Consider the following 24,764-nt stretch of genomic DNA (forward strand, 5'->3'; position numbering starts at 1 on the left):
AAGCCTTTATTTTTTACTAATTTATACCAAAAAACTTGTGCTTTTAAAAGCCTAGAAGAAATTAAGAAAACCTAAAAGAATTTTTTCAAAGTATTTGGCAACCCTGTAATAAGAACTTTGAAACTATCTAAATTCTAAGTTGAATGTTGCAAGCTCATCTAAACTAAGTGGTTAAAATATATATAAAAAAAAATCATACATTATTTTTGACCAAAAGTGATAGTTTAAAAAAAAGTTAAAATACTCAAGTAGCATTAAGCGGAAAAACCAAATTATTCAAAATCCATTAATACACATACCTTTACTTTAGTTTTACTTGCTAAATCTTTAAATTTTATATTTATTTGAATTTATTCATACGTCATAATTTAAAATTGTTTTTTAAGCTGTTTACTTACCAAAAATTATTTAAAATTTCATTTAAAATTTATCACTTGAGAATGAGACTCTTATAGTTTTGAGAAGCTTTGTGCAATAAAATATAAAACAAGAAGAATAATCTATTGATATTAAGTTGCAAATGGTATATAAAACGAATGACATTGTTTTTAAATAAAAAGTTATAGAAAATTTAATTGTCTTAATTTAGGTTTTGTTTTTTGATATTTATTGTATAGTATTGGTTGATATTAAGTTAGTAACAAGCTTCTTAAATAAGTTTTAATAGAAAAAAAAGTTTTTTTAATCTGAAATTTTTATGATTATAAAACAAAAATATTAGTAGAACTTTTCTAAATAAATATATAATCTTAATACAAGTATAACAATTACAAACTTTAAAATAAAGCAATGGAACTTTTTAGCTTGATTAAGTAAATACACTGTTGTAAACCTTCTTAAACATAATGTCATCAGTTGTTAAAGAACTTCTCAATGCTTACATAAGTGCAAAAAGCACAGTTCCAGCTTGGTTTGATTTTGTCTTAAATCCGGAAAAGTTGAACAAACATCTTAAAAAAGAAAATCCTGATCCTTCTGCTCTTTCCTTAATAATTTTGTTCTTTGACCAAGTTAGTTTGACAAATCTATATTAAATACTTAAGCAAATAAAAATGATAAATGTAGTTATTTTTACAAAGTGTAATTTACTTTTTTTTATTTAACTTAAACAATAGTTTTCAATCATTATAACATTTAGTATAGTAGAAACATCCTTTTTTAGGTTAATAAAGACAAAAAAGTCAATGAAAAGCTAAAGGAAAAGAAAGATGAAATAGTTACAGAAACAAAGCATTTTAAAGAAGAAAAAGCTAAAGTACTCAAAAAGCTGGCATTGCAGACTGCAGCCCACCTTAAATGGGATTTAAAAGTTTTTGAGGAAGGGCTTCCGTTAGCTATTCAACATCAGTTGCTTAATGAATATGTAATGACTTGCAATGGACACTACAATGTATGAAATTTATAGATTGAAAGTTTACTCTTTTTTTCTTAAAAAATTTTTACTATGAAAAATCAAATTAAATATAATTTACTGTTTGTATTAAAAAGCAATTAATGATAATTTTAGTAAGTAACATAAAATTACTATTTTTCTAATTTTAAACTAAATACACAATTTTTATTTATAAAATTTATATTTGTTAATTAGCAAAATTGAAAGAGGTCTCTACTAATAATAGTATTTGATTGAGTCTCTTGGTTTTTTTTGTACTTGTTCAGTTTGTGATGTAAAGAGAAAATAATTATTGTGTGATAAGCTCTTTTTTGTAATTTATTATTAAAAAAAAATTAAATTAACATTTGTCTCCATAATGTTTTTTTCTACGAAATAAAAAAATAATACATTATAGTTTTAAATAAAGTCTAAATGAATCAATTGTTTTATGATAAATTAACAGGGTTGCCAAAAAATCTGGAAAAACCTAGAATTTGAAAAAAAATTAAAAAAAACCTTAAATTTTGGAAAAAAATCACTAAAAAAATCTGAAATTCAAAACAATTTTATACAAAAATCAAAATATTTTTTTATTAAAAACAAATTTAAAGTAGCTTTACAGTATCTTTTCAATGTTGTTATAATACTTAGCACAGTTTTTAACCTTAAACTTAGCTTAAAACTAAGAATAGACCTAAAAACGTAAACTTATAAAACCTGGAAGAAATTTCTGAAAACCATTTGCCAACTCTTAGTTAAGAGTTTTGGCTATTTTTACAAAAAAAGTAATATTTGTTATATTAAAGGTTAAAAAAACTTTAAGATTTTTTTATAGAATATAATAGTTTCATTCAACTTTTGTTTAATTTTTTATAGAATATAATTTAAGATGAAGTTCTTTTTGTAAACACACTTGCCATACAAATGTTATGTTTAAAAAGCGTTTTTTTCATAAAAAAATTTCTAACATAAAAAAACTTTTTTTAACAAAGTACTCTCAAAAAATTAAAAAAAATTATATGAATTTCTCTTAAGAAATGTTGAATATTTTAATTAAAAAAACCTGAATTCCAAAATAAAAACTTAATTTGCGGTGAAAACTTTTTCTAAAATTTATAAAAATGTCTTAAAATAACTATAAAAAAATTAGGTAAGGATAAACTGTAGAATTTAAATTTATCTGTAAAATTAAAGAAATAAAAAATTTGAAGTATAAAATTCTTTTTCTTGCCATCTATCAATAAGCTATTGAACTTAAAGTTTTTCTCATATTCTTTTTAAAGTAAATACATACATAAAAAGTAAAGAATGTGTAAAACTAACTTATCGTAGCCAAGTATATATATTTTTTATCTTGTAAATAATTTTATAATTTAATTTTTTTGTTAGCCTCCTGAACCAAAAAATTTGGAAATTTCAAAACTACATAGTCATGCCTTATCTTCATATATCCTGTATTGTAGATTTGCTGTAAAAACTTCTTACAAAGCATTATTTGTGACAAAAAAGAACAAATCTAAGCACATAGCAAATTTGAAACCACATGTAAGTATACTATTGTAATTTTTAACCATTCTTTTATATTACAATACTAATGCGGTGAAATCAAACTACAAATTTTAAAGTATATTGTTTTACACAGAATAATAAAGTAATATTTAAAGTACTTTTCAGTTTTCACTACTCCATTATTTTTATTATTAAAGATAACTTATATTAACTTTATTAAAATAAAAGTACCAAACAAAATAAATAAATTACATGAAACAAAGAACAAAAGTAATTACTAAAAATTATTAAAACGCAGGTAAGTAGAGGACAACAAAAGTATGAAGACTCTAGAGAGATGGTCAACACTTTGGTTCAAAACCAGTTGATGCAAGCTGTGCCTGTTCTAGAAAAAGTTATACATGAAAAGCAGATTTTCCATTTACCAACATATCAAATAATTGAAAAAGGCCAACTTTGCTTTAAGGATTGTAAAAATTTAGGTATGTTTGTAAAAAAGTTTGATTCAAATAACAATTTTTGATCATTAATCTTTTTAACAATCATGTAACTGTAGGTGTACATTCTTTAAATGTCAAAATAAAACAACTTTAAAATTGTTTTGATTTAAATAGAACTATGTTTGTAAACTACCACTTCTTAAGTATTTTTATAGTTTGAATACTTGCACAACTTTTGTTAAATAGATAAAACTTAAATTCAGTTTTTTTTTTCATATCTAGATCATAGTTTATTAGAGTGATTTTAGATGTGTGTATAGAAAAGGGGTTAATTCAAAAAAAATAAATTTATACTTTTGTTAATTAGGCCTGGTTTTTAACCCTAAACATCTTGCTAATAGCCAACAAAACTTATCTTATTTTTGTAAGAATAAGAACTAATTTTAGTGCCTAGTGTTTTAATTTTACTGTCAATTGATAAAAGTGTTTTCCTTTTTAAATTTCTTAAACTTTTCTAAATTCACAAGATACTTTAGCCTTTTCTTTATAGTTTTTCCAGAGTTTAACTAATAACTCAAATTTCAACCTGTAATTAAAAACTATTTAACCTTATTATGTTTTTATAAAAAATCTCACTAAAACCGATCAAAAAATATGTTGAATTAATAAATTTAAGTTAAGTTTTATTGTAAGATACATATTCATTTTTATAAATAGTTATTCAGTTTTGATTGTAATTTTGTTTTATTGTTATAACAGGAACTGTAGTAACAAAAGACGAAATAGAGGCCCAGGTTTGCTTTGAGCTTGGATTAGTTCATTTTGCTCATCAGTTTTACCAACAGGCGTATGATATGTTTCGTAGAGTGAAGTTAGTAAGCTTGTGAAAAGTGCATGCTAAAGCTTTTAATATATGTACTTCTTATATATTTTTTTATACATATAACCTATAAGTAAAGCAAGTACTGAAAATTGACAAGTATTTCTAAATTTAACCTTCTAAATTGTTGTACACTTTTGCAATAGAATACAAATTTACCAAAAGCACCTAACTAAGTGACTTTTGCTAACGATTTCTAAACGATAAAAAACCATGTTCTATATAATGATATATTTTAACTTCTTAGTATTAACTTTATTATTTCATCTGTTTATTATTTTTTGTTTAATTTTTTTTTGTATTGTAGATTCATAAACAAAGATTAAGGTGTACTTTAACTTGCTATGGTCTAAATTCATCAAAAATGTATTAGGTTCATACAATAATTTTGTTATAGTGCTAACCTGCTTACAAAAATGGATACGTAAACATACTTCTACAAATTTTGTTAAAATCATTAAAAACATTTACAAGTGTAAATTACAGACAAATTATTGCTTTTCAATTCTTGTTAATAAGTTTACAAGACTTTTATGATTTTTATAAACCAATGTAGCTGATGATTTAAAAAAATAGCTTGAGATTGATTTTTTTTTTATTATTTGGATTTTGTTAAAAAAATCTCAATACTTGTAGACCTACTTAAAATAGATACTTTATGAAAGTATTTAACTATTTTTAGTGCACTTGGTATTTATAGGAAGTACACGCTTGGTAAAATAATATTTATTTAAAGAATTAATGAAACAAAAATATTCTAGTATGTTATGAGTTTAGGAACAAAAAAAATTTAAAAGCATAAAAATAAACGGATTAAAACCTATTTCAAATTTGTTTTTACTAAAAGATAATAAAATCTGTTACAAAAGACATTAAAAAGTCATAGTCTTACTTGACACAAAATCTATATAAGTTTATAAAGTTATAGACAATAAAAGTCTGTAACTGGATAATAATAAAGTGCTCAAACACAAAAGTGAGCGATAATTATAACAAGACGATCAAATACCAAACGTTTTTTAGTACAACTACAGTTTAAGTGCTTTACAGCAGATCTTCAAATACAATAATTAAATGACGATCTAAAGTACTTTATATATATAAAGAGGTAATAGGTAATAGGGAGGTAATTAGTGGTGGTTATTAATTGTTTAATTGTTGTACCTGAAGATTTGCTACAAAGCAGTTAAACTGTTGTTGTACTAGTAAACGTTTGTATCTGAACGTCTTGTTATAATAATTTTTTAACCTTGTTAACATAAAAAGCTATATGAATTTATTCTTTCAGGAATTTATTTTACAAACTAAGTTTCGGTCAAAGACCTCGTCAGTGCTTAAATAAATTATTTCTCCTGTAGTAGTTAAGATCTCTTTACTTTTTTTCTTAAAACCAAAATGTATAATAAAAAACTAAATTTGAGTCTCAAAAGTTTTCAAAAACAAATAACCGTATAACAAGACCTAATTAAATTTATAATGCGAAAGTAAAAATTGAAATTGTTTTAGAGATCAAATGCAAATATTGAAGGAGAAAAATCAAATCTTAGAAAATTCCAGTTTTTGTTATATTGACGAAAATGTTTTGTCAGGCTATTTAGTTGCTAGCGAAACTATAGCCAAAAAAACAGGTATTTGTTGTATTTCGTTTTATTCAAAACTTTAAAATTTCACTAATTTTTAATAAATATATTTATCCGTAATACATTTTATTATAACTTTTTATTTTGTAATTAAGTTATTTAGTACAAATCAAAAGCTTAAATGTACAACTGAAAATTTTTAAATTTTGATCTGTTTTAAGGGAACGGGTCAAAGTTGCACGAAGACAAAATTGCACGAGGGCACAAAATTGCACGGAGACAATTTTGCACGAGAGTAAAAGAAAAACAGAAAAAACACATATATAAAAAAATTGACCGAGGGTTAGGGGTAACAGTGATAGTAAAAATAAAAAAATAACTTATAAAAGTTATTAAAAAAAAAACAAGAAAAATGATTTAATAAGAATTAATAAATTACAAAAAAAGCTACCGACCAAGGGTTAGGGGTAACAGTGATAGTAAAACAAAATTAATAAAAAGTTAAATTTTTTAAAGATAACAAAAATTTTTTGAAAACAAAATTGAATAAAAATTTAACTCGTGCAAAAATGTCCCCTCATGCAAAAGTGTCTTCGTGCAATTTTGTACGCCCGTGCAAATTTGACTTTACCCATGTTTTAAAGTCTTTAAACATAGTTATAGTTACAGATTTAACTCAAAAATTATATATTTCTTTTTTTGATCTATTTAAGCATATTTACCAAATTTTTATTAAAATTGTTTATGTGTAAAATAGTTTATGTTTTATATCTATTATAATATTAGATCTTTATAATACTAAAACTAGATTTCTCAAAAAAATGATTAATTAGTAAATTTATTTATAGTTGTTAAAGTTTCAGTTAAAATAAATTTATTGTAATTTTTGTAGTCACTTCTTTAATAATTCAAATTTTTGTAATGTCTAACAAGGTAAAGGATACACAAATAAAATACTTAACAAAGTTCCCCATAAGTATAATTTTTAATCATTATATACATTTTTGTTTGGAAAACTTAGAGTATTTAACTACATTAATAATGTTAAAAACTATAATATTTATTACCACGGTAGTATTATAATAATATAAAAAACTTCTTCATAGTCAAAAATAAGTACTTAAAAAAATTTCTCCTCATCTTATTGTCTATTTTCATTGGTTTAAGTTAAGGTCATAAAGGTATTCTTGATTTTTAGCATTTAATCTTTTTTTTGTGTCTGTTTTTAGATACTTTTTACAATAAAAAATTCCACGTAACTTTTAAAATATAACAGTTATAAGTTAAGTAGTTTAGTATTACCGTTTTGTAAGGAAATAAAAAGACTATTTATTTACAAATATCTTTATTTAAAAGTTTAAACTAATCTTCTTTAGATTTTTATTGGTTGTTTAAAACTAGTTTGTTATAATTTACATTTGGAACTTTGAGAACTAGTCTCCAGTTTTGGCTGATTTTTTGAAAGGAACATTAAAATTTTTTTTCTTGTTTTTTTCCAAAATCTAAAGTTTGAGTGTTTAAAACTTGAAGCAATGGGGGGTCTAACAATTATTTTTGCGAAAATTAAATTGCTAAAAAGCATTAAGTTCAAACTACAAGCCAGTTTCTATAGATTTTAAAAATATTATTTAAATTTTGAGATATTTTGATTTTTGTAAAAAGTTTCCGATACAAATGTATGGACCGCAAAATTTTTTTGGTCAATTTTCTTGGAAATTTTAAATACCACTAAAAATCTATCTCCTTCATTTTTCAAGCAATATTATTCAAATTTTCAGGAAATGTTCCTTATATTATAAATAAAAAACGTTACTTATAAGTTTTAATAATTTATAAAATAAAAAAATTTATGAGAAAAATAATAAAAAAGATTCTTTTTTTAAGTATTTTTACTTGAAATCTTTTAAAGTTCAAAATAACGTTTTTTTTTATAATATAAAGATTAGACTGTAAAAGTTTAAAGAAGATTGCTTGAAAAATGTAGGATAAGATAGATTTTAAATGAAATAATCTTTTTTCCCTGTTTCAGTTTTCACATCCCATAGGGAGCCTATTATGCGGCCCGACTTTGACCTGTCATATCTCAAAAAATTATTCGAATTTTTAAAAACTGTAAAAAGCAACTTGAAGCTAAGTAAAAACTCTATAAAATAAGATCAACTTGTAAAAAACATGGCTTACCACTCCTACGGTCTTGACGAATTCTTAAAAATTTAAAATCCCCCATTAATGACTACACATTAGAAAAAAAATTTTTGATCAATTTCTTCAAAAAAAATATTGACTCGAAGAAGCTAAATTTGTTATTTTAGTACTATTTTAGTAAAGCTAACTAACTAGTACCAATTTTTCTTAAATATACTCTGATATGCTTGAATTTTCGAATATGCAACATTTTTGTTTTTGTTTATATTCTTCACGCATGAATAAGTTTTTAAACAACAGTATAATTAACTAACATTGTTATATGCAGTTTAATATTTTATTTTTTGCTTGAAAAGGTCGCAATCTCTTGCCACCGAAACCGGTCGCGAATAAAATATAAAATTTGCATAAATCTGTTTATGTAAAGCTAACTATAAATAATCTCATCCAATACTTGATGCTTGGGATTTTTATTTGAACTTAAATGTAATTTACTTGAAGAGAATAACTAAGAGTTACAATTTAAATCTTAGTTATGTATACCATAGGAATATGTATTTTATTTTAAACGGTTTAGTTTCCTTTTTACTTTAAAGCATAATTCATACGATTTAAATTTTTTTTAAACCGAAATCTTTGCTTTTTTGAGATATTCTATAATTTCAACAGGTGCCCCTGGAATTCCTAAAAGAAGTGTTAACGCATCGATATTTGAAAAAATAGAATCATTAATGGCTGAACCAAAAATTGATTTAGAAAGTTTAATAAAACTAATTAAATTAAATATAACAAAAAAAGAAGTTTCACCTGCATATATTGATCAGGTGAGTTAAATGCAGTTGTATCTATTAGTTTTAAGTATATTGTCAAAAGGATTTTATAAATTTGTTTTTTTCTTAAAGGAATGGTTGATGATTTAATAAGCCAAACTCGATTTGTGATTAAGAAAATGATATCCAAACAAGAAATATATAATATTTTAATAAAAAACTCTACAAAAATTTTAGATAACATTTTTGTTAAATAGAACAAACTTGTTAAGTTTAATAATACATGTTTGTTATAAGTTTTTACATGAGAATTTGTATAAATAAAATAAAGTAAACTTAAATTAAATATATATAACATTATTTTTATTAAACTTGTTCATCTTCTGCAAGTACAACTAGTTTAATGATTAAACAATGGATAAAATATGCGTATAATTTTTTTTACCTAAGTTTGTACAGTAAAATTGTTTAGAGTTTGATAAACTTGATAATTATGCCTTTAAACAATATACTTTTTTTAAATACCATAAATACTAAAATTAGATTGAAGCAGCCAGTTTTAATCAACTTGACTTACACAAAATTAGTTTTTGATAAAAAATGATTATTTAACTTTTCGAAGTCTAAACTAACCCTTTTAGGTTGAAGAAAAAGTTTTTGAAGTCTTTAAAAACAAATCAGAGCTCTTTGGTTTAAAGTGGCTGTGCATAATTTATCGTTATCTCAACCATGCACAATGCACTCCTGGAGTGTGGATGACTCCATTAAATCTGTCTGAAGTAATGAAGGTTAAAGGTAAGAAGAATTAAGAAGATTTGCTCTTAAGTTGTAATATCAGTTGTTGTTTTTCTGAGTAATAAGAATTTAATTGTGTATAAAAGTTGTAGAATTTTATAGTTTAAAATAAAGTGACTCACTTTTTAATAAATATATACTTGAATTTATAATTTATGTTTTAGTTTAAACACTTTTTTTTGTATTACGAAGTAATTATAAATAAATAATATAACTTCTTTACTTTTCTAAATAATTAATATTAACCTCTTTTATTTTATAAAAATCTCAGCTTTGCCGATGAAAGCTAAAAACATTACAATAGTTAATAAAAACAAGAGGAGAATTAAGCCAAGTGTTAATTTTTCAAAAACTCCTTGGACCCATCTTCTATAACATTAATCAGATTAAAAGAAAAACCTTATTTTATACATTTTCTTTTACAAATGTAAATAAACTTATTATGCTTGTTTCAGATATCTACAATGAAGTTGTTGTAATGAATCCCTTGCATAAGCACAACTTGAAGCTGTTTTATGAACTTTTTAACAGTAGATACAATAATGTGGTCGATTCTAGCACTGACGATGTAAGATTTTACAACTGTATCTTTACTTTTTTTTACTAGAATTTAAGAAATATATTAACTTGTTCTAACTGTACAATATGCAAAATCATAAAGTAATTGAAAATTGTTAAAATTAATAGTTTATAACATAGTTGAGTTTAGAATTACAATATTTTGATTAAGAAGTATCTATGTTGTAGGATAGCATCAGATATTTCCAAATTTTAACTTGTTAATTAAAAAATAATTAGTTCATAGTGTGCTTTACAGAAGTAGTTTGTTACAAGGGCATGCCAAAGGTTTTTTAAGTTGGGTAGCACCACAACTTTTGTTAGATGTTGGAACCTTTAGTAAAAAAGTTTCTAAAATATTGTAGGCATCTACTTAAATAATGTTAAAGCTTTTAATTATTATAATAAAAGCATGTATTCATAAGAATATTAATAAATTGTCAATAATTTTTTAGTCTGTTATTATATTATTTTATAAAAATATTTCATTTACAGTGTCTTACTCCATGATCTTATTAGTATAAATAAATCTGAAAAAATATTTAAGTCATTTAGTTTAGAAGATTGTGTCAGCACAACATTGACTTTTGGCTAAAATTTAAATACATAACTAAACAGTTTATAATTTTGAAACAAGTACTAAACAAGTTTTAGTTTTATAATGTTAATTGTGTAGATATTTATAGTAGACAGTTTCTCTTGGTTGTTACTTTAAGACAAAAGAAATTTTAAGTTAGAGACAATAACTAAAAGCTATTCAACTGGTATCTTTAAATTTGTAGAAAAAATAGTTGATACTGACTATTTGATTTAATTTTTTAAAACAAAACTAAATTGGAAGTTTGAAACAAGATACAAAAGTCCCTAGTTTAACTTTTATACTAAAAAATTATTATTTTTAGATAAAAAATGAAAACAAAACTTATTTAAACTTTAAAGTAATTCAGTTAAACTAATGAAAATTAAAAATTGTAATTATGAAATGTATACTAGATTTAATATTAACATTATCAAAGTAATTAACAACATAAAATGTTTTAGGTTGAATGCTAATTTTAGTAAGATGTTGAAATATCTATATAATGTATTAATTTCGTCGTCTAGCAGTTAGAATGACATAGTCAGTTTTCGTAAGCTCTAAGAATTAAAACATGAAAAACTATTAAAAATGTTTAAGGAGTATAAAGTATAATAATAAATTATATGCGAGAATCTGTTTTGATATAACCCAGTATTAAATTGCACCATAAAAAATAAACTAAGTTTGCTTCACACAAATTTATTTTCGACAAGTGTTAAATTAAACTTTGATAACCATGTCATTTAATTAAAACTGCAATATCTATTTCAAAAATAGTGCACAGTATTAATTTGTTAACTAATATTTATGTTTTTACGTACTTATAAACGTTATGCAATTTAGTTCAGAGCTATCTTTTACAAACAGACTCTCAAAAGTTTAAATGATATTTTGAAATAGTAATGTTTTATTTTTTATTTTTATTAGTATCAGCTGTTGTTAAGTAGTGCATATAACAAAAGTCAAACTTCTTTAAAAATACATAACATAAATATTTTTTTTAATGTTGCTAATTATATTTTTAAATTAAGTAAAAAAGAACAACCCAGAAGTATAAATTTTGTTTTCTCTTTTCTTATTTTTATCAGGGATCGCACAGGCTTTATGAAAACAGTAGAAAAACGCCCCTAGTAAGTTAGCTGAGTTGAAAAGTGTTCATAAAGTTAAAATCGAACAAGTTCCTAAACATTTTTAATAACCTCAACTGCTACAAACTTTTCTGTTTAGACCAGTGTCTCTCAAACTTTTTTGCAAATGTTCCCCTTTAAAGAAATTAAAAGAGCTATGGCCCCTTCAACAAGATTACTCAAAAACTACCATTAAAAATCTATTTTTTGCTCTTTATCTGCAACTCAAGAATTCCTAGTGTAAGTTTCAAAATATGATCTCATGGCCCCCCTGTGAGTCCTTTACTGCTCGTTGCCCCCTGAGTATCTGTCATGGCCCCCAAGGGGCCACTTGGCCCACTTTGAGAAACCCTGGTTTAGACTGGAACAAATGTCGCATAAGTATAACAATTATTTTAGCTTGAAATGGGTGAATTGCCAGTAGAAGAAAAAGGTGTTTCCAGCGTACAGAAAATAATATCTTCTTGCAACCCTGCTCAACTGAACAAACATCACTTAGGTGTTTCCAGAAACGAACGTGGTAAGTTAAGGGTGTTAAGGTTTCTAAAAAGTATTTCAAGCATTTTTAAAGTTGTTCGTGAGTTTATTTTTTGTTTATTTTAAAAATTCTAAGTTTTACTTGAAGGCTAAATAAATTAAACCTATTAAACTTATAATTCTTTAATACTATAATGAAATTTTATAGAAATATAAAGTGTAGTAAACTAAACCGAATGCTTTTTGTTATTAGTTTCTTTTACACTATATTAAAAAATGTTACAATACTAAAACGTTTAAAAAAAATTTACAATTTAAAAAAGTTGTGCATTTTAGTAAAGAAGTTTAGAGAACTACCATTTTTTTATAAAGGTCTTTATATTAAAACTTTCGTTTATCCGTTCTGCTTATTTATTACTCCACAAAAAAAATGAATTAAAAATTAGAAGTGTTTTAATTAGATCATATGAGGGTGGAAGAATTTAAAAAGCTTGGTATTTTAAAGATTATGAAAACAAAAAAAAAAGGGAGTCAACAAGAATATTTGTAACATAAACTTCTAAAAATCTACTGATTCGTGAATTTATTTATAAAACAATGTTTCACTCAGATAAAAATATAAGTAGTGAGAACCTCACTTATAATAGATATCTAAAATAGTAGATTAACATTTATACAGACACAGAGGGTTAGCTTGTGTTTACAAACCATTTTTAAACTTTTTTTTTTTAATGAATTCAAAAGTCAATAAATTTTTAATTTTTTTTTGGCGCAAATTAGATTTTAATTGTTACTCTTAAAATAAATTAAAAGTATATAATATAAACTGTGATGGAAATGTAACGATAAATTAAACATTTGTAATCAGTTTCATATTTGTAATCAGCCAAATAAGTTGTCATTACATAAGTATAAAACTATATTCACGAACATTTTTTCTACTTTTAACTGAAAAAAAAATATTTAATATGTAGTTAAACTATTTTAGTACACTTTTAATCAGACATTATAGTAATAATTTAAATACAACAATTTCACAAGCTTTACTCAAAAAAGTTTATATTGCAAAACAAAAGGTATTTAAAAAACATTTTACACGTTTTAAGTTTATAAGTTTTTAAGTAAATATAATATGAAAGTTACTTAAGCTAATTGGAAATAACAATTCATTGTTTTCAAAAGAAAAAATCAATAATAGTTTAACTAAAAAAGTTAAAATACAGAGTAAAGTTTATTGTTTAAGTATTTTGTCATCAGGTTTGCCAAAAAAACCTGGAAATACCTAGGATTTTAGAAGTTTTGAAAAAAAAACCTAAAGTTTTTAACAATTTTTTCATGTTCAGTAGTAAAGTTTTGATTTGTCACAAAAAATAATCATATAAAAATTTTTTTTGTCATCAGTAAAAATTATTAAAAAAAAAAACACATTTAAAGAAGCTTTACGGTATCTTTTCAATGTTTTTATACTGTTTAACACAGTTTCTTACCTTAAACATAACTTTAAACTAAAAATAGACCAAACATGTATGCTTTTAAAAACCTGGAGCAAATTTTGAAATCCTTGAGAAAATTTGCCCTAAAACATTTGACAACCCTGCATCCAACAACACTTTTTACTTCAGGAAGGTACTCAAAACCAAAATGGCAATAATCAAAAACTGTATTAACTTTTTATTTTTCAGCCAGCCTCAACAACCTGATAGAGAGCGTGCTGGACAAGTTTCCGCCCGAGTACGAGCAGGTCAAGCGCGATTTGCACCCGAGGCAGGGCGGCGAGCGGTTCTTGCACCAGAGCAAAATCTTGCACCTGGCCAAGGCGCTCCACTGCTGCCAGAAGCTGCAGCATTCCGACGCGTTGGCTTTTTTGTCGAGCAAGATGGTCAGTGATGTTGTTGTGCGACAAAATATTAGTGTTGTTAAATACAGTTTTGTGTACATTATAAAAAACTTAGTTCATAGTCTTTTATACATATGTTTTTTTTAAATTTTTTGTCAAAAAAAGTTAGGTATCAAATTTTAATATCTGAAGTATATTATTGAATTCACTATCGTATGCTTACAGATATGATCCAAAATGTTATTAAAATTAAAGTCTTTATTAGTGCTATAAGCTTTTGTGCTTGGAAAAAAAAATTAAGTTAAGCTGTTAACACTACATGGAAAAAAATGTGAACTAATTATAGGCATAAGGTTATTTTTAAAAGCAGTTAAAATTCGTTAAAATGTGAAAGCTTCAGCTATAAATTATAAGTCTGTGTATTTACAGTCTAGAACTTAGTGGTCTGAAATAAAATGTACATGCATACATATCAAAATCAATTGTTTTTGACATCTTTAAAAAATGCACAAAGAACCACTAGTAAGAATTTTTCGCACAATAGATAATATAATTTCAACATTTACTTGATAAAAAAATAAAATAAACTTTTTCAAAGTTTAAATTCCTTTATAGTTGAATAAAAACCTTACTAATTGTTATGAAAAAAAGAGCAACACTGATTATGCTTATAATTAAACAGTCACACCTCTTTTTACTTCAAGCTTTTTTCTATGTAAACTATAATATGTTATTGAACATTAGTTTACACAATTCATTGACTAAAATATTATTTTTTGAGGTAATTAAATAAACTCAGGCTGCAACAAATAGTGGCAACCCCTGTAGGGTATTAAAAAAAAACTTATGAGATAAAGTTACAATTGTTAAAAACTTTACGATACAACTGTATGAACCGCAGATTTTAAGTTGTTGATTTCTTTAAAATTTAATAAAGATAAATCCGATATTTTTTGAGCCAAACACTTCAGGTTTATAGATTACAATTTTTTATTATAATTTTAAAAATACTGAAAACTAACAGTTTTGCATAAAAAATATCATTGGCTAAAACATTACAATAATGTTTATTAACTTACTGTAAAAAAAACGAAGAAGATTTGTTAAAAGTAGTGATCTATATTATCCTGCTATATCAGATTTTTTTTGCTAATATTCGGAGCAGCCTTTAAAAAAAAGTAGGTCCGATTCTGGCTGGATACGGATAGCACTAGTAAAACAGGGTTGCCACTTTACCTGGAAAAGCCTGGAATTTGACAATTTAGGCAAAAAAAAACTGGAATTTTAACAATTTTCACATGTTCAGTAAAAAAATTTCGATTTGACTCAAAAAACCTGTCATATAAATTAAAAAATTTTGTCATCATCAAAATTGTTTTTTATTAAAACACATATTAAAAGTAGCTTTACAGTATCTTTTCAATGTTTTTATACTACTTACTTACCTTAAACTTAATTTTAAACTAATAAGACCCAAAAATGTGTACTTTTAAAAACCTGGAAGAAATTTGAAAATCGTGGAAAAATTTTGAAAAAGCGATTGGTAACCCTGGTAAAAACAAAATAAAAATCACTTTAAAAAACAACCACATTAAATTTATAACAAATAGTTTCCCAAACAGATTAGGGTTGCCAAAAAACCCAGAGTCCCGAAAAAGCAATAATTTGACAATTTAGTTAATTAAAAACCTGGAAAACCCGGAAATTTGAGGAAATCATGTTTTTTAAATATACAAAAAATCTATTTCATAGAAAAATAATTGTCATAAAATATTTTTTGTTAAAAAGCATAATTAAAAGTGGCTTTACAATATCTTTTAAATGTTGTTATACTATTTAAGACAGTTTTCCCTTAAATTTATTTTTAATACTAAAAATGGACTATAAAACTTGTTCTTTAAAAAACCTAGAATAAATTTAGAAAACCTAAAAAAAATTCTAATAACTTTTGGCAACCCTGACAGACAAAAGTTAAACATAAATAAACTAAAAATATAAGATACTTTTACAAATTATAATTGGTGTATATTAATTGTTTTTTTGTTGCTCTAAAATCTACAGAAATTTCAAATGAAAAACGCAAAGGTATTTTTAAACTTGCACTTTATTGGCATATGTAATCTCTAATTGGATCAATAAAATCGCGTTGACTTGATACCGAAATAAAGGAAAAATCTAAGCTAGAAACTTTTATAAAACAAACATAATTTTCCGTTTTATAACTACCACACGTACACAAAATAAAAAAACCATAAAACCAAAATAGTAAGAATAAATTTAATTGGTTAATTACTGTATTAATTTCTACTTATTATTAAAAACATATTTTGGGTAAATTTTGTTATCTTTAAAATAAGCGTTAAATACTACTTAACACAAGATTGCTGGAAAACCTGGTATTTTGAACCAAAATCTCTAAAAAACCTGGAAGTACCTTTAATTTTAAATTACTTTTACATGTCAAGTAGTAAATTTTCTTTTGATACAAAAAATCTATCGTATAGATAAAAATTTTTTTGTCATCATCAATTTTTTTTTAAACACATTTAAAGTAGCTTTACATTATCTTTTCAATGTTGTTATACTAGTTAACACAGTTTTTTATCTTAAGCTTAGTTTTAAACTAAAAATAGACTAAAACGTGTAATTTTTAAAACCTGGAAAAAATTTGCCAAAAACATTTAGTAATCCTGCTAACATATTTGTCCAATAGTTCATAAAGTGATTGATACATAGTTTTTGTGTATAAAGTTAGCATGTAAAAATAAATTTTTCAAAAAAAAAAAAACTATGTACAGTAACCTCTCGCATCTTTACGCACTCGTGACGTTACGCACTCTCGTTTACTAACGCATTTTGGAATTCTAAAAAAAAATCAAAAAACAAAACTTTTGATTTTTTTTTAATATTGCACAAGTTAAGTTTATTGTATATTTTTTAATTTAAAATATGTTTTTAAATGCTAACTCACCTCTCTATATCTTAAGACTTTGTAAATTTATGTTCCTTGTCTATATGATAAACAATTATACCTCAGTTTATCAGAAATTTTGTTAACAATAAAATATTATTAAATTTCTTTTAATTACAATTATATTTTTATTTATTTACAATTAAAAAAAGTTGTAGTAACATAAACTATTTTTATTATACATTTTTCATATATTTTATATATTTTTGTTCAAAAGAAGAAGTCCATTACAGCAGCAAATACATGTTTTTGTAAAAGACTATAGAAACAAATTTTAATATAGACACCACACCATTTCTTAATTGTAAACAAATGCTTAATTATAAATTTAACTTGCTAAGTAGTATAGAATATAAATGTAAAATATCTAATAAGTCACATATAAATGAAGAAAAAGATAAAATCTACTTATTATTAAAATTTTTCTACGAGTATTATTAACTTATTAAATTTAAATCTTTCTTTTTTATGTATAGTTTTATCTTTTGTTTTCATATTTTTAAATATAGTAAACAAATGTTAAAAGTGGGAAAGTCCCCAATCTGCTTTTAATTAGAAGCAAAATCAAAAAACAGCCATTATAGTAAATATATTTGGTACCTCTCGTATCTTTACGATCTCTGATATCTTTACGCATTTTTTTCTAAGGACACAATGTGCGTAAATAAGCGAGAGGTTACTGTATATAAATAATAAATTTTATTTCTTATAATTTTATATATGTTGTATATATGACTTAAAATTAATAAGTCATAACAATGATTTAATTTTTCAAGAAAATCTTGTTGTATAAATTCATTACTTTAAACATAAAGTATTATTAGAGAAAAAGTTTATTTGATTATCTTTTGTTATTAGTGTTTATGTATAGTATTTTTATCATTTTATTTCAGGAAAGTAAGCGTTTCGAGACAGACTATTTTTATCAGGAGTCACTGAAAATAAAACTGTTAAGATATGAGTATCAATCAAAGTAAGTTTATGAGTGTAACATTTTTTGTTTATAAGCTCATCAAGCAAAATAAAATTTTAAAAATAAGTTCTTGTAAGAAATGGTCATTTGAAATAAAACATATTTGTACATTTAATATTATAAAAGCACAAAATATCTACACATTCTGCAATAAATTATCAATGAATATTTTTTTACTTGTTAAGTTTTATAGACTATACAGTAAATTACTTTTATTTTTGGTAGTGCATAAGTTTGTAAATTCATAATTCTTGCAGTTAATTGCTTTCATGAGTTTAGTTTATCAGAATTTTTTAAACAGACACGAGAATGATAATGGTGACAATTTGTCGGAATTTCAAAACGCTCAAACAATAGCATCTTTAGTTGAAAATTGTAAAAGTTTTCTAATGGAATCTAGAAACTCAAATTTCACTTTGTCTCCTAACTTATTTGAACTTTCATATGCTTTCCTCCTCAATCAGTCGGAATATGATTTCTTGGAAAGTTCGAGTTAGTATCTAAAAAAAACGCTTTTGTAGAAAAGTAGAAGAAAGTTATAAACTGGTATAGGATTATATGCAACCTAATTAAACAAAACTAATATATTTTATATCTAATTTAAATAAGTGCCTAACTATATTTTTGTATTAATTGTTATAAGATTAAGACAGTGATAGTAGTATTTTTTGTATCTGTAAAATAGTTTTTGGCGTAAAATTTAAGTAATTGTACAGTTGTTCATTAGCTATTATGTCAGGTTGTATAGATGAAATTAAAGATTAATTATTGTTTCAGACCACCGTCCCCGTGATAACGAAACAATAAAGTTGTTCGATTTTGTTCAACGTTTTTCATCTGTTATGAGATTTATTGAAAACCACAACAGTCAGGCTGGAAATCAAGTTACAAAACTGTGGACTCATGTTAACGAAGTATGTTGTTATAAATTATTTACATGCACTAGTAAAAACCTAAATTTTATTTCAAAATAGTTTAACAGAAAGTTGTATTTTATCAAATAAAAAATGGTGTCATGCTGTATTATCTGTGAAGATAATGATTTAGTTATTTAAGTTGAATTAAACGGGAAGCTTCAAGACATTGTAATTTAATTATTCTTTATTTTAACGTTCTAACCAGTTGTATAGTATTTAGATTTAAACTAATTGCAAAGTATTATCTTTTTATTTGTACACAACGTTTAAAACAATGAAAAAGAAAATAATGCAATGTTTTAAAACTTAAAGTGCTTTGTTCAAGCTACGCACACAACTACGATAACAGTTATTTTAATTTGCGCAACAAAATGTCAACCACGAACTTCGCAGATACTGACGTCGCCCGCCATCAAGCAGCTGACGTGGAAGCGGGAGGGCAAGAGGAACATTTGGATGACGTCACTCAATGACATCAGAAACAAGAACGGGGGAGCGGGGTTGGTGGGGGGCGACGACACCCACAAGCCGAACGCGAGAAGAACGATCAGCCCGCTGCAGCTCCGAAAGTTCACCAGGTTCATCAGGAACCCTCTGGCTTTGAAGGTGGTCGTTTTCGAAATGGTGTTGTGTCAGGGTTGCCGCACGCTTTGCTAGTTTGAATTTTTGAAACCAACTCAGGCTAAATTTATTTAATTTTGAGAAACTCAGGTTGATAAAGTTGATTTTTTTAAAGCTCAACTGCGATCTAAATAAATTGGTGTTCAATGTTTTGTTTGAATATTTGTTAGCTTATGTTCTACCACTTAAAAGTTTATAGTATTGATTCCCAATATCAATAAATTTATAGCCTTGTGGTGAGCTACACTTTGATATTATATTTAAAGTTTTTATTTGAGTGCTGAAATCAAGATGTATGACGATAACATAAACAATTCAAATTAGGAAAAATTAAATTTAAATTTCATTAAAAATTATTTAAGTTAACGTTAAATATATAACTTTTCACTGTTTTTTATAAAGATAAAACGTAATTTGTTTTTAATGTTCACTTTAGATTTTAGAATAAACTCAGGATAAACTACGGTGATTCAGACTAGTTTTTTTTGAAGTTTAGCAACCCTGATAGAAGTAAATTAAATATAGAGATGTAGAAAAATAATTCTTTTTATAGTAAATAACTGAACATTAAAAAATATTTTAAAAAGCGTTGATGTGCAATCAAAACTTGTTGTTTTTAAAAAAATAAATAGAATGACAGGGTTGCCAAAAAACCTGGAATCCTGGAAAAACTTTGAATAACATATAATTTGACAACTTAATCTAAAAAAACCTTGAACTGAGAAATTATAAAATAAACTTGAAATTTTGAACAAAAATAACTAAAAAACCTGGAATTTCAAACAACTTTTACATGTGAAGTTATAAAATTTTGATTTGACACAAAAAATCTGTTATATAGATAAAATTTTATAGTTATCTATTTTTTATTTAAAGTCATCCAAAGTAGCTTTACAATATCTTTTAAATGTTGTTATACTAACTGAAACAGTTTTTTACCTTAATCTTATACCTAAAATAGACCTAAAAACTTCTACTTTCGAAACCATGGAAGTAATTTCTCTAAAACTTTTGGCAACCCTGGGATGAAAAGTATTGTAAAACAGCTTTATGATTAGTTAATTTTAACGTAGTTCGATAATTACATCACATTCCTAATGTTTACGCGAAAATAAAAAATAACAGGTGCTAATGTCGATCTTGCTGAGAATAAACAAGCTGAAGTATTCCGAGGGAGTGTTCTTGATGACGAACATGGAAAGTGTGAACAAACTGTGGCCGCAATACGTCACTCACGATGGCATCAGCGAAATTTCATTCAACAATTTGCTGCTTGAACTCTCCGCTCACGAATTGACCCCGGCCAGTGACAAGGACTTCTTGCGTATAGTTGTGAGTTGTTGTATGTTTTTTTAATCCACTCAGCTTTAAAGTATAATGAATTGTTTACAAATTTTGTTCGCATTTTTTTATTGAATGAATATACAGTTTTAGGTTAAATTTGTAATGACTTATTTTTATTTACATGTATGTTTTGTTCATTAAATACAATTTTAATATGGTCGTGTCGTTAGTTGTAGTACTTCTTTGGATTTGTGGTTTAAAAATGTACTATTTTCAATAGTATTTTGGTAATGAAATATTGAGTTCAATATTTATAAATACATAAGTAGATAATTGATACCTTACAATAAAAAAAATACTGAAACTAAAAGTTTTTTTTGCATAAAACGTATATATTAATGAGAATTTGTTTGTTACATATAAAGGGAGATTTGAACTTCAATCAGTCGCAATACATGCAAGCACTCAAGTGTTACATTATGTTCGGTTCAAGCAAAACTAATTTCTTCACTCAAATAAGCAACATACACCTTATATACGATGATCAGGTTAGAATATTTTTGAAACTGTTTTATGTTATTGTTAACTGTGAAATTTTTAAAAAGTTATTCTTAGCTACTTGAAAGTAAATGTAATTAAAAATTTAATTTGAACTTAATCAAAGAAAAACATCAACAAAAGCTTAAAACTTTCACTTTTAAGTTTTAATTGAACAAAAATTGATATATAAAGACATAAAAAGTTTGTTTTGTTGTAAAATTTTATACAATTTTTTAATTTTTTTCAGATGATTGAAAAGATGGTGAAATGTTTAGAACAATTAAAGCATTACACCCAAGCAGCTGTTATGTGCCAATTCTTTCTAAAAGTTGACTACACCCGTGCATTTAATGTTAGTTATAGAATTTTATACCTCTTTACGTTTTCTTGTTTAATTAATTGCTTTTTAACTTTTGGCGATCATATAAACTAATACTTTTTGGTTAATTAATTAACTAAACAGTTTGTTTTAGAAATTTGTTAGAGCATACTTAAACTAATTTTTCGGAATATTCTTCCGTAATAATATGGCTAAATAAATCTTAAATCTTTGGAGTGTTGAATAAAAATAACTTAGATACCAAAATCTAAAAAACAGAAGCAACACATGTTTGCTAATGTTTTTAAAGTTGGTTAATAATTTAATTATCGTAAATCGAAAGCAGACTTAATAAAAGTAAGGCAAGCATTTTAAAATAACATTTGTAATTTTTTTTTTTCAACGAATAAAAGCAGCAAACAAATATTAAATTTCAGGCGCTGCAAGAAAACAGGAGCCGATGCGACGACGCTCCCTCTCACTACCGCCACCACGTGCACGACATGGAGCTGCTCGAGCACGCCCACTACTTCCACCACCAGTCGGGCGAAAGCGGCCGTCTGAAGGCGCTGACGAGCACCGCTCTTTCCAGGCTGCACCTCAACACAGCGAATTACCCGTCAGTGAGAAACAGGGTGGCAAAGTTGAAGACGGCCCTGTTCTTCCAGCACCTCATGAACAAGCACATGCGGTTGTGAATCGGGGTATTTTTTTGTGTGAGGACTGTTTTTTCTTGATCACGGTTTTTAGGAAGTTTGGACGTTGGAGCTTAAGAGAGTTTTGGTTTTTTGCGGCGTTTTTTTGTAAAATCGTATGTGGAACCAATGGTTGTTTGATAAGACTTTATATAATACTGATCCTTGAACTTTTTTATGTTTTGACGTTGGTTTAAAGACTAATTTTAATCATATTTTTATGTTGTTAGTAAAAAAACATTTTCAATATTTAAGAGATTTGGTTAACGATTAATAATTATTTGTTGTTAATAAATAATTAGTTGATGAGTGTATTAAGATGAAGTTTGGTTATAATTTAGATAAAATCACTAAACAAAAAGTAGTTGTAGAGGCACATTTTTTTTACTATGCTAAATTTTTATTAGCATTTTCGTTTTTAAAAGGGTCTTAATTTTGTTAATACAATCTTAAAATTTCATTTTTGATAACTTTTACATATAGTTATATCTTTTTATTTTGTTAGCTGTTACGTAAATGTTTTTACAAAAGAGTTATTCGAATAAATATCTTTAACATTGTCAATAAACTTAACTATTGTTCCAATATTCGAAGGTAGTCTGCCTTTTTTTTATAAGAAGTTGGACAGCTTTGAATAATTTGAACATACAAAAAATTGGTTTAAAAAACTTATAAAAAATCTGTCTCCATTCTTTAGAAGTAAAAACAAGAGATTCAAAGATATTTTGTTTTATTAAAACATTTTCAATTCTGCTGAAAATTGTTTGCCTATAGAGAATTATAAAAATGATTATTATTTTTTATTTTGGATGTATATAAATAAGGTAATAACATTTAAAGTTATTAATAACAGTACTTAAATTGTAAAAGTGTTAATTAATTCACTGTAGCTTAAGACTTATTAATATATGTCTAAAAATAAGAACTAAATAAATTATAAAATTTCTTTGAATCAAAATAGACAAACTGTATTTTAACTTTTGTATTTTACTGCAAGTACGGTATCTAGAAACAGCAATTGTAAACAAAGTTTTAAAGTATCCCCTAAATAGAACTTAATAGTGAAAAACTTTATACAATGTTTTTATAATTTATTTAGTTATTGTTTGAACACATTGTTTAATTAAGTTTTTTTTTTCACCATCGTCTAAAAAAATCTAAATTATTTCTTACTGGTCTCTCTAAAAATTTTACATTATATGCATCTTCTTTTTTTTGTATGTTTTTTTTATGAAACTTTTTGTAATGAATAGTCGGTCAGTATGTTCGTAATTTGCGTTGACTATATTTTTCAAATGTTTTTTGTGTTTGTTATAAATATCAGCTAGAGACAAACATTTAACTTTGGTTGATATTGGCAGCTATGTATTATTCGCTCTATACCTTTTAGATATTGAAATCAGACTAAGTTAAACATGTTTTTTAATATTGGTGTTTTCTAAATTAACTTGAAAAAAAATTAAGCAAGTAAAAAGGTTAACAAAAATAAGACTTTTTAAGAGTAATTTCAAAGAACAGTTTGTCAGTAAATTGATGATCATAAAAATTTATCAGTTAGAATAATAACATTCGATATACTAGTTTGTTAGAAGTAATCTTTATTCAGCAAAATATTTTCAAAATACAACATATAGAAGGTTAAGTTTGTAAGTTAACTGTACATAAAGTTGTTACTAATTTTCCTTAATATTGTCTATAAATGTACCTCATTTTTTATTGTTATATGTATAAGAATAAAATTATATTTTCATTGTAAATTTTAGATTAAACCTACGATAGTAAAAAAGTTCACAATTCTTTAATTGATCCAAAGCGCGCTCAATATTTGAGCAAAATAGTCATGTTCTAAATAAAACTCTATTATGAAGACAGCTATAAAAACAAAGTCAAGTGTTTTTTCTTTGAATTTTTTAGGTGGAACAACCGCTCTAGTGCCACACCCGACGCGTCACCCCTGGTCTACGCTATTTAGTAAAAAAAGTTCATACTCTAAATAGTTTTATGTGTAACTTTTAACAATTAACTTAAAAAAACTTATAAGTTCTTAATTGATCAAAAACTTTAACCAAAATTGCTATGTTATTAAAATATAATAAATAGTTGTTTTTAGTTTTAATACTTTGTCTCTTTAGTATACTTAGTTTTGTATAGAAACTCATACAACTGCTATAAAAATTTTATATAAACTTTTAATTTTTTGAATTTTAGTTTAGAAATTTTTATAAATAAGATGTTTACAGCCTAACGTTAAGAAAATTTAAAATAGTAGGATTTTTCTGCAACTATATTATGTACTTTTCCATATTTTTTATAAGTATATTTTCCTGTAGTCTTTTTTCTTTATTTTGTTTTTTCAGGAGCTTTATGACCA

At 25.1% G+C, this 24,764-nt stretch overlaps 1 protein-coding gene across 1 annotated transcript; it reads left to right on the forward strand.

Annotated features, from left to right (window-relative positions):
* Positions 1 to 809: 809 nt before the first annotated feature.
* Positions 810 to 22,972, forward strand: LOC145834340 (integrator complex subunit 8-like). The gene is made up of 19 exons (XM_082941750.1): positions 810 to 1,010; positions 1,163 to 1,390; positions 2,765 to 2,920; positions 3,183 to 3,366; positions 4,084 to 4,195; positions 5,711 to 5,832; positions 8,599 to 8,753; positions 9,341 to 9,494; positions 9,950 to 10,062; positions 12,159 to 12,279; positions 13,919 to 14,115; positions 17,938 to 18,017; positions 18,319 to 18,509; positions 18,795 to 18,931; positions 19,328 to 19,540; positions 20,681 to 20,887; positions 21,265 to 21,387; positions 21,627 to 21,731; positions 22,136 to 22,972. The coding sequence occupies exons 1-19, from the start codon at positions 846 to 848 to the stop codon at positions 22,394 to 22,396; spliced, it is 3,024 nt and encodes a 1,007-aa protein (XP_082797876.1). The 5' UTR covers positions 810 to 845; the 3' UTR covers positions 22,397 to 22,972.
* The last annotated feature ends 1,792 nt before the right edge of the window (positions 22,973 to 24,764 follow it).

Source organism: Thalia democratica, chromosome 4 (assembly GCF_965202585.1).
Source record: "Thalia democratica chromosome 4, ktThaDemo2.hap1.1, whole genome shotgun sequence".
Classification (NCBI taxonomy): Eukaryota; Metazoa; Chordata; class Thaliacea; order Salpida; family Salpidae; genus Thalia; species Thalia democratica.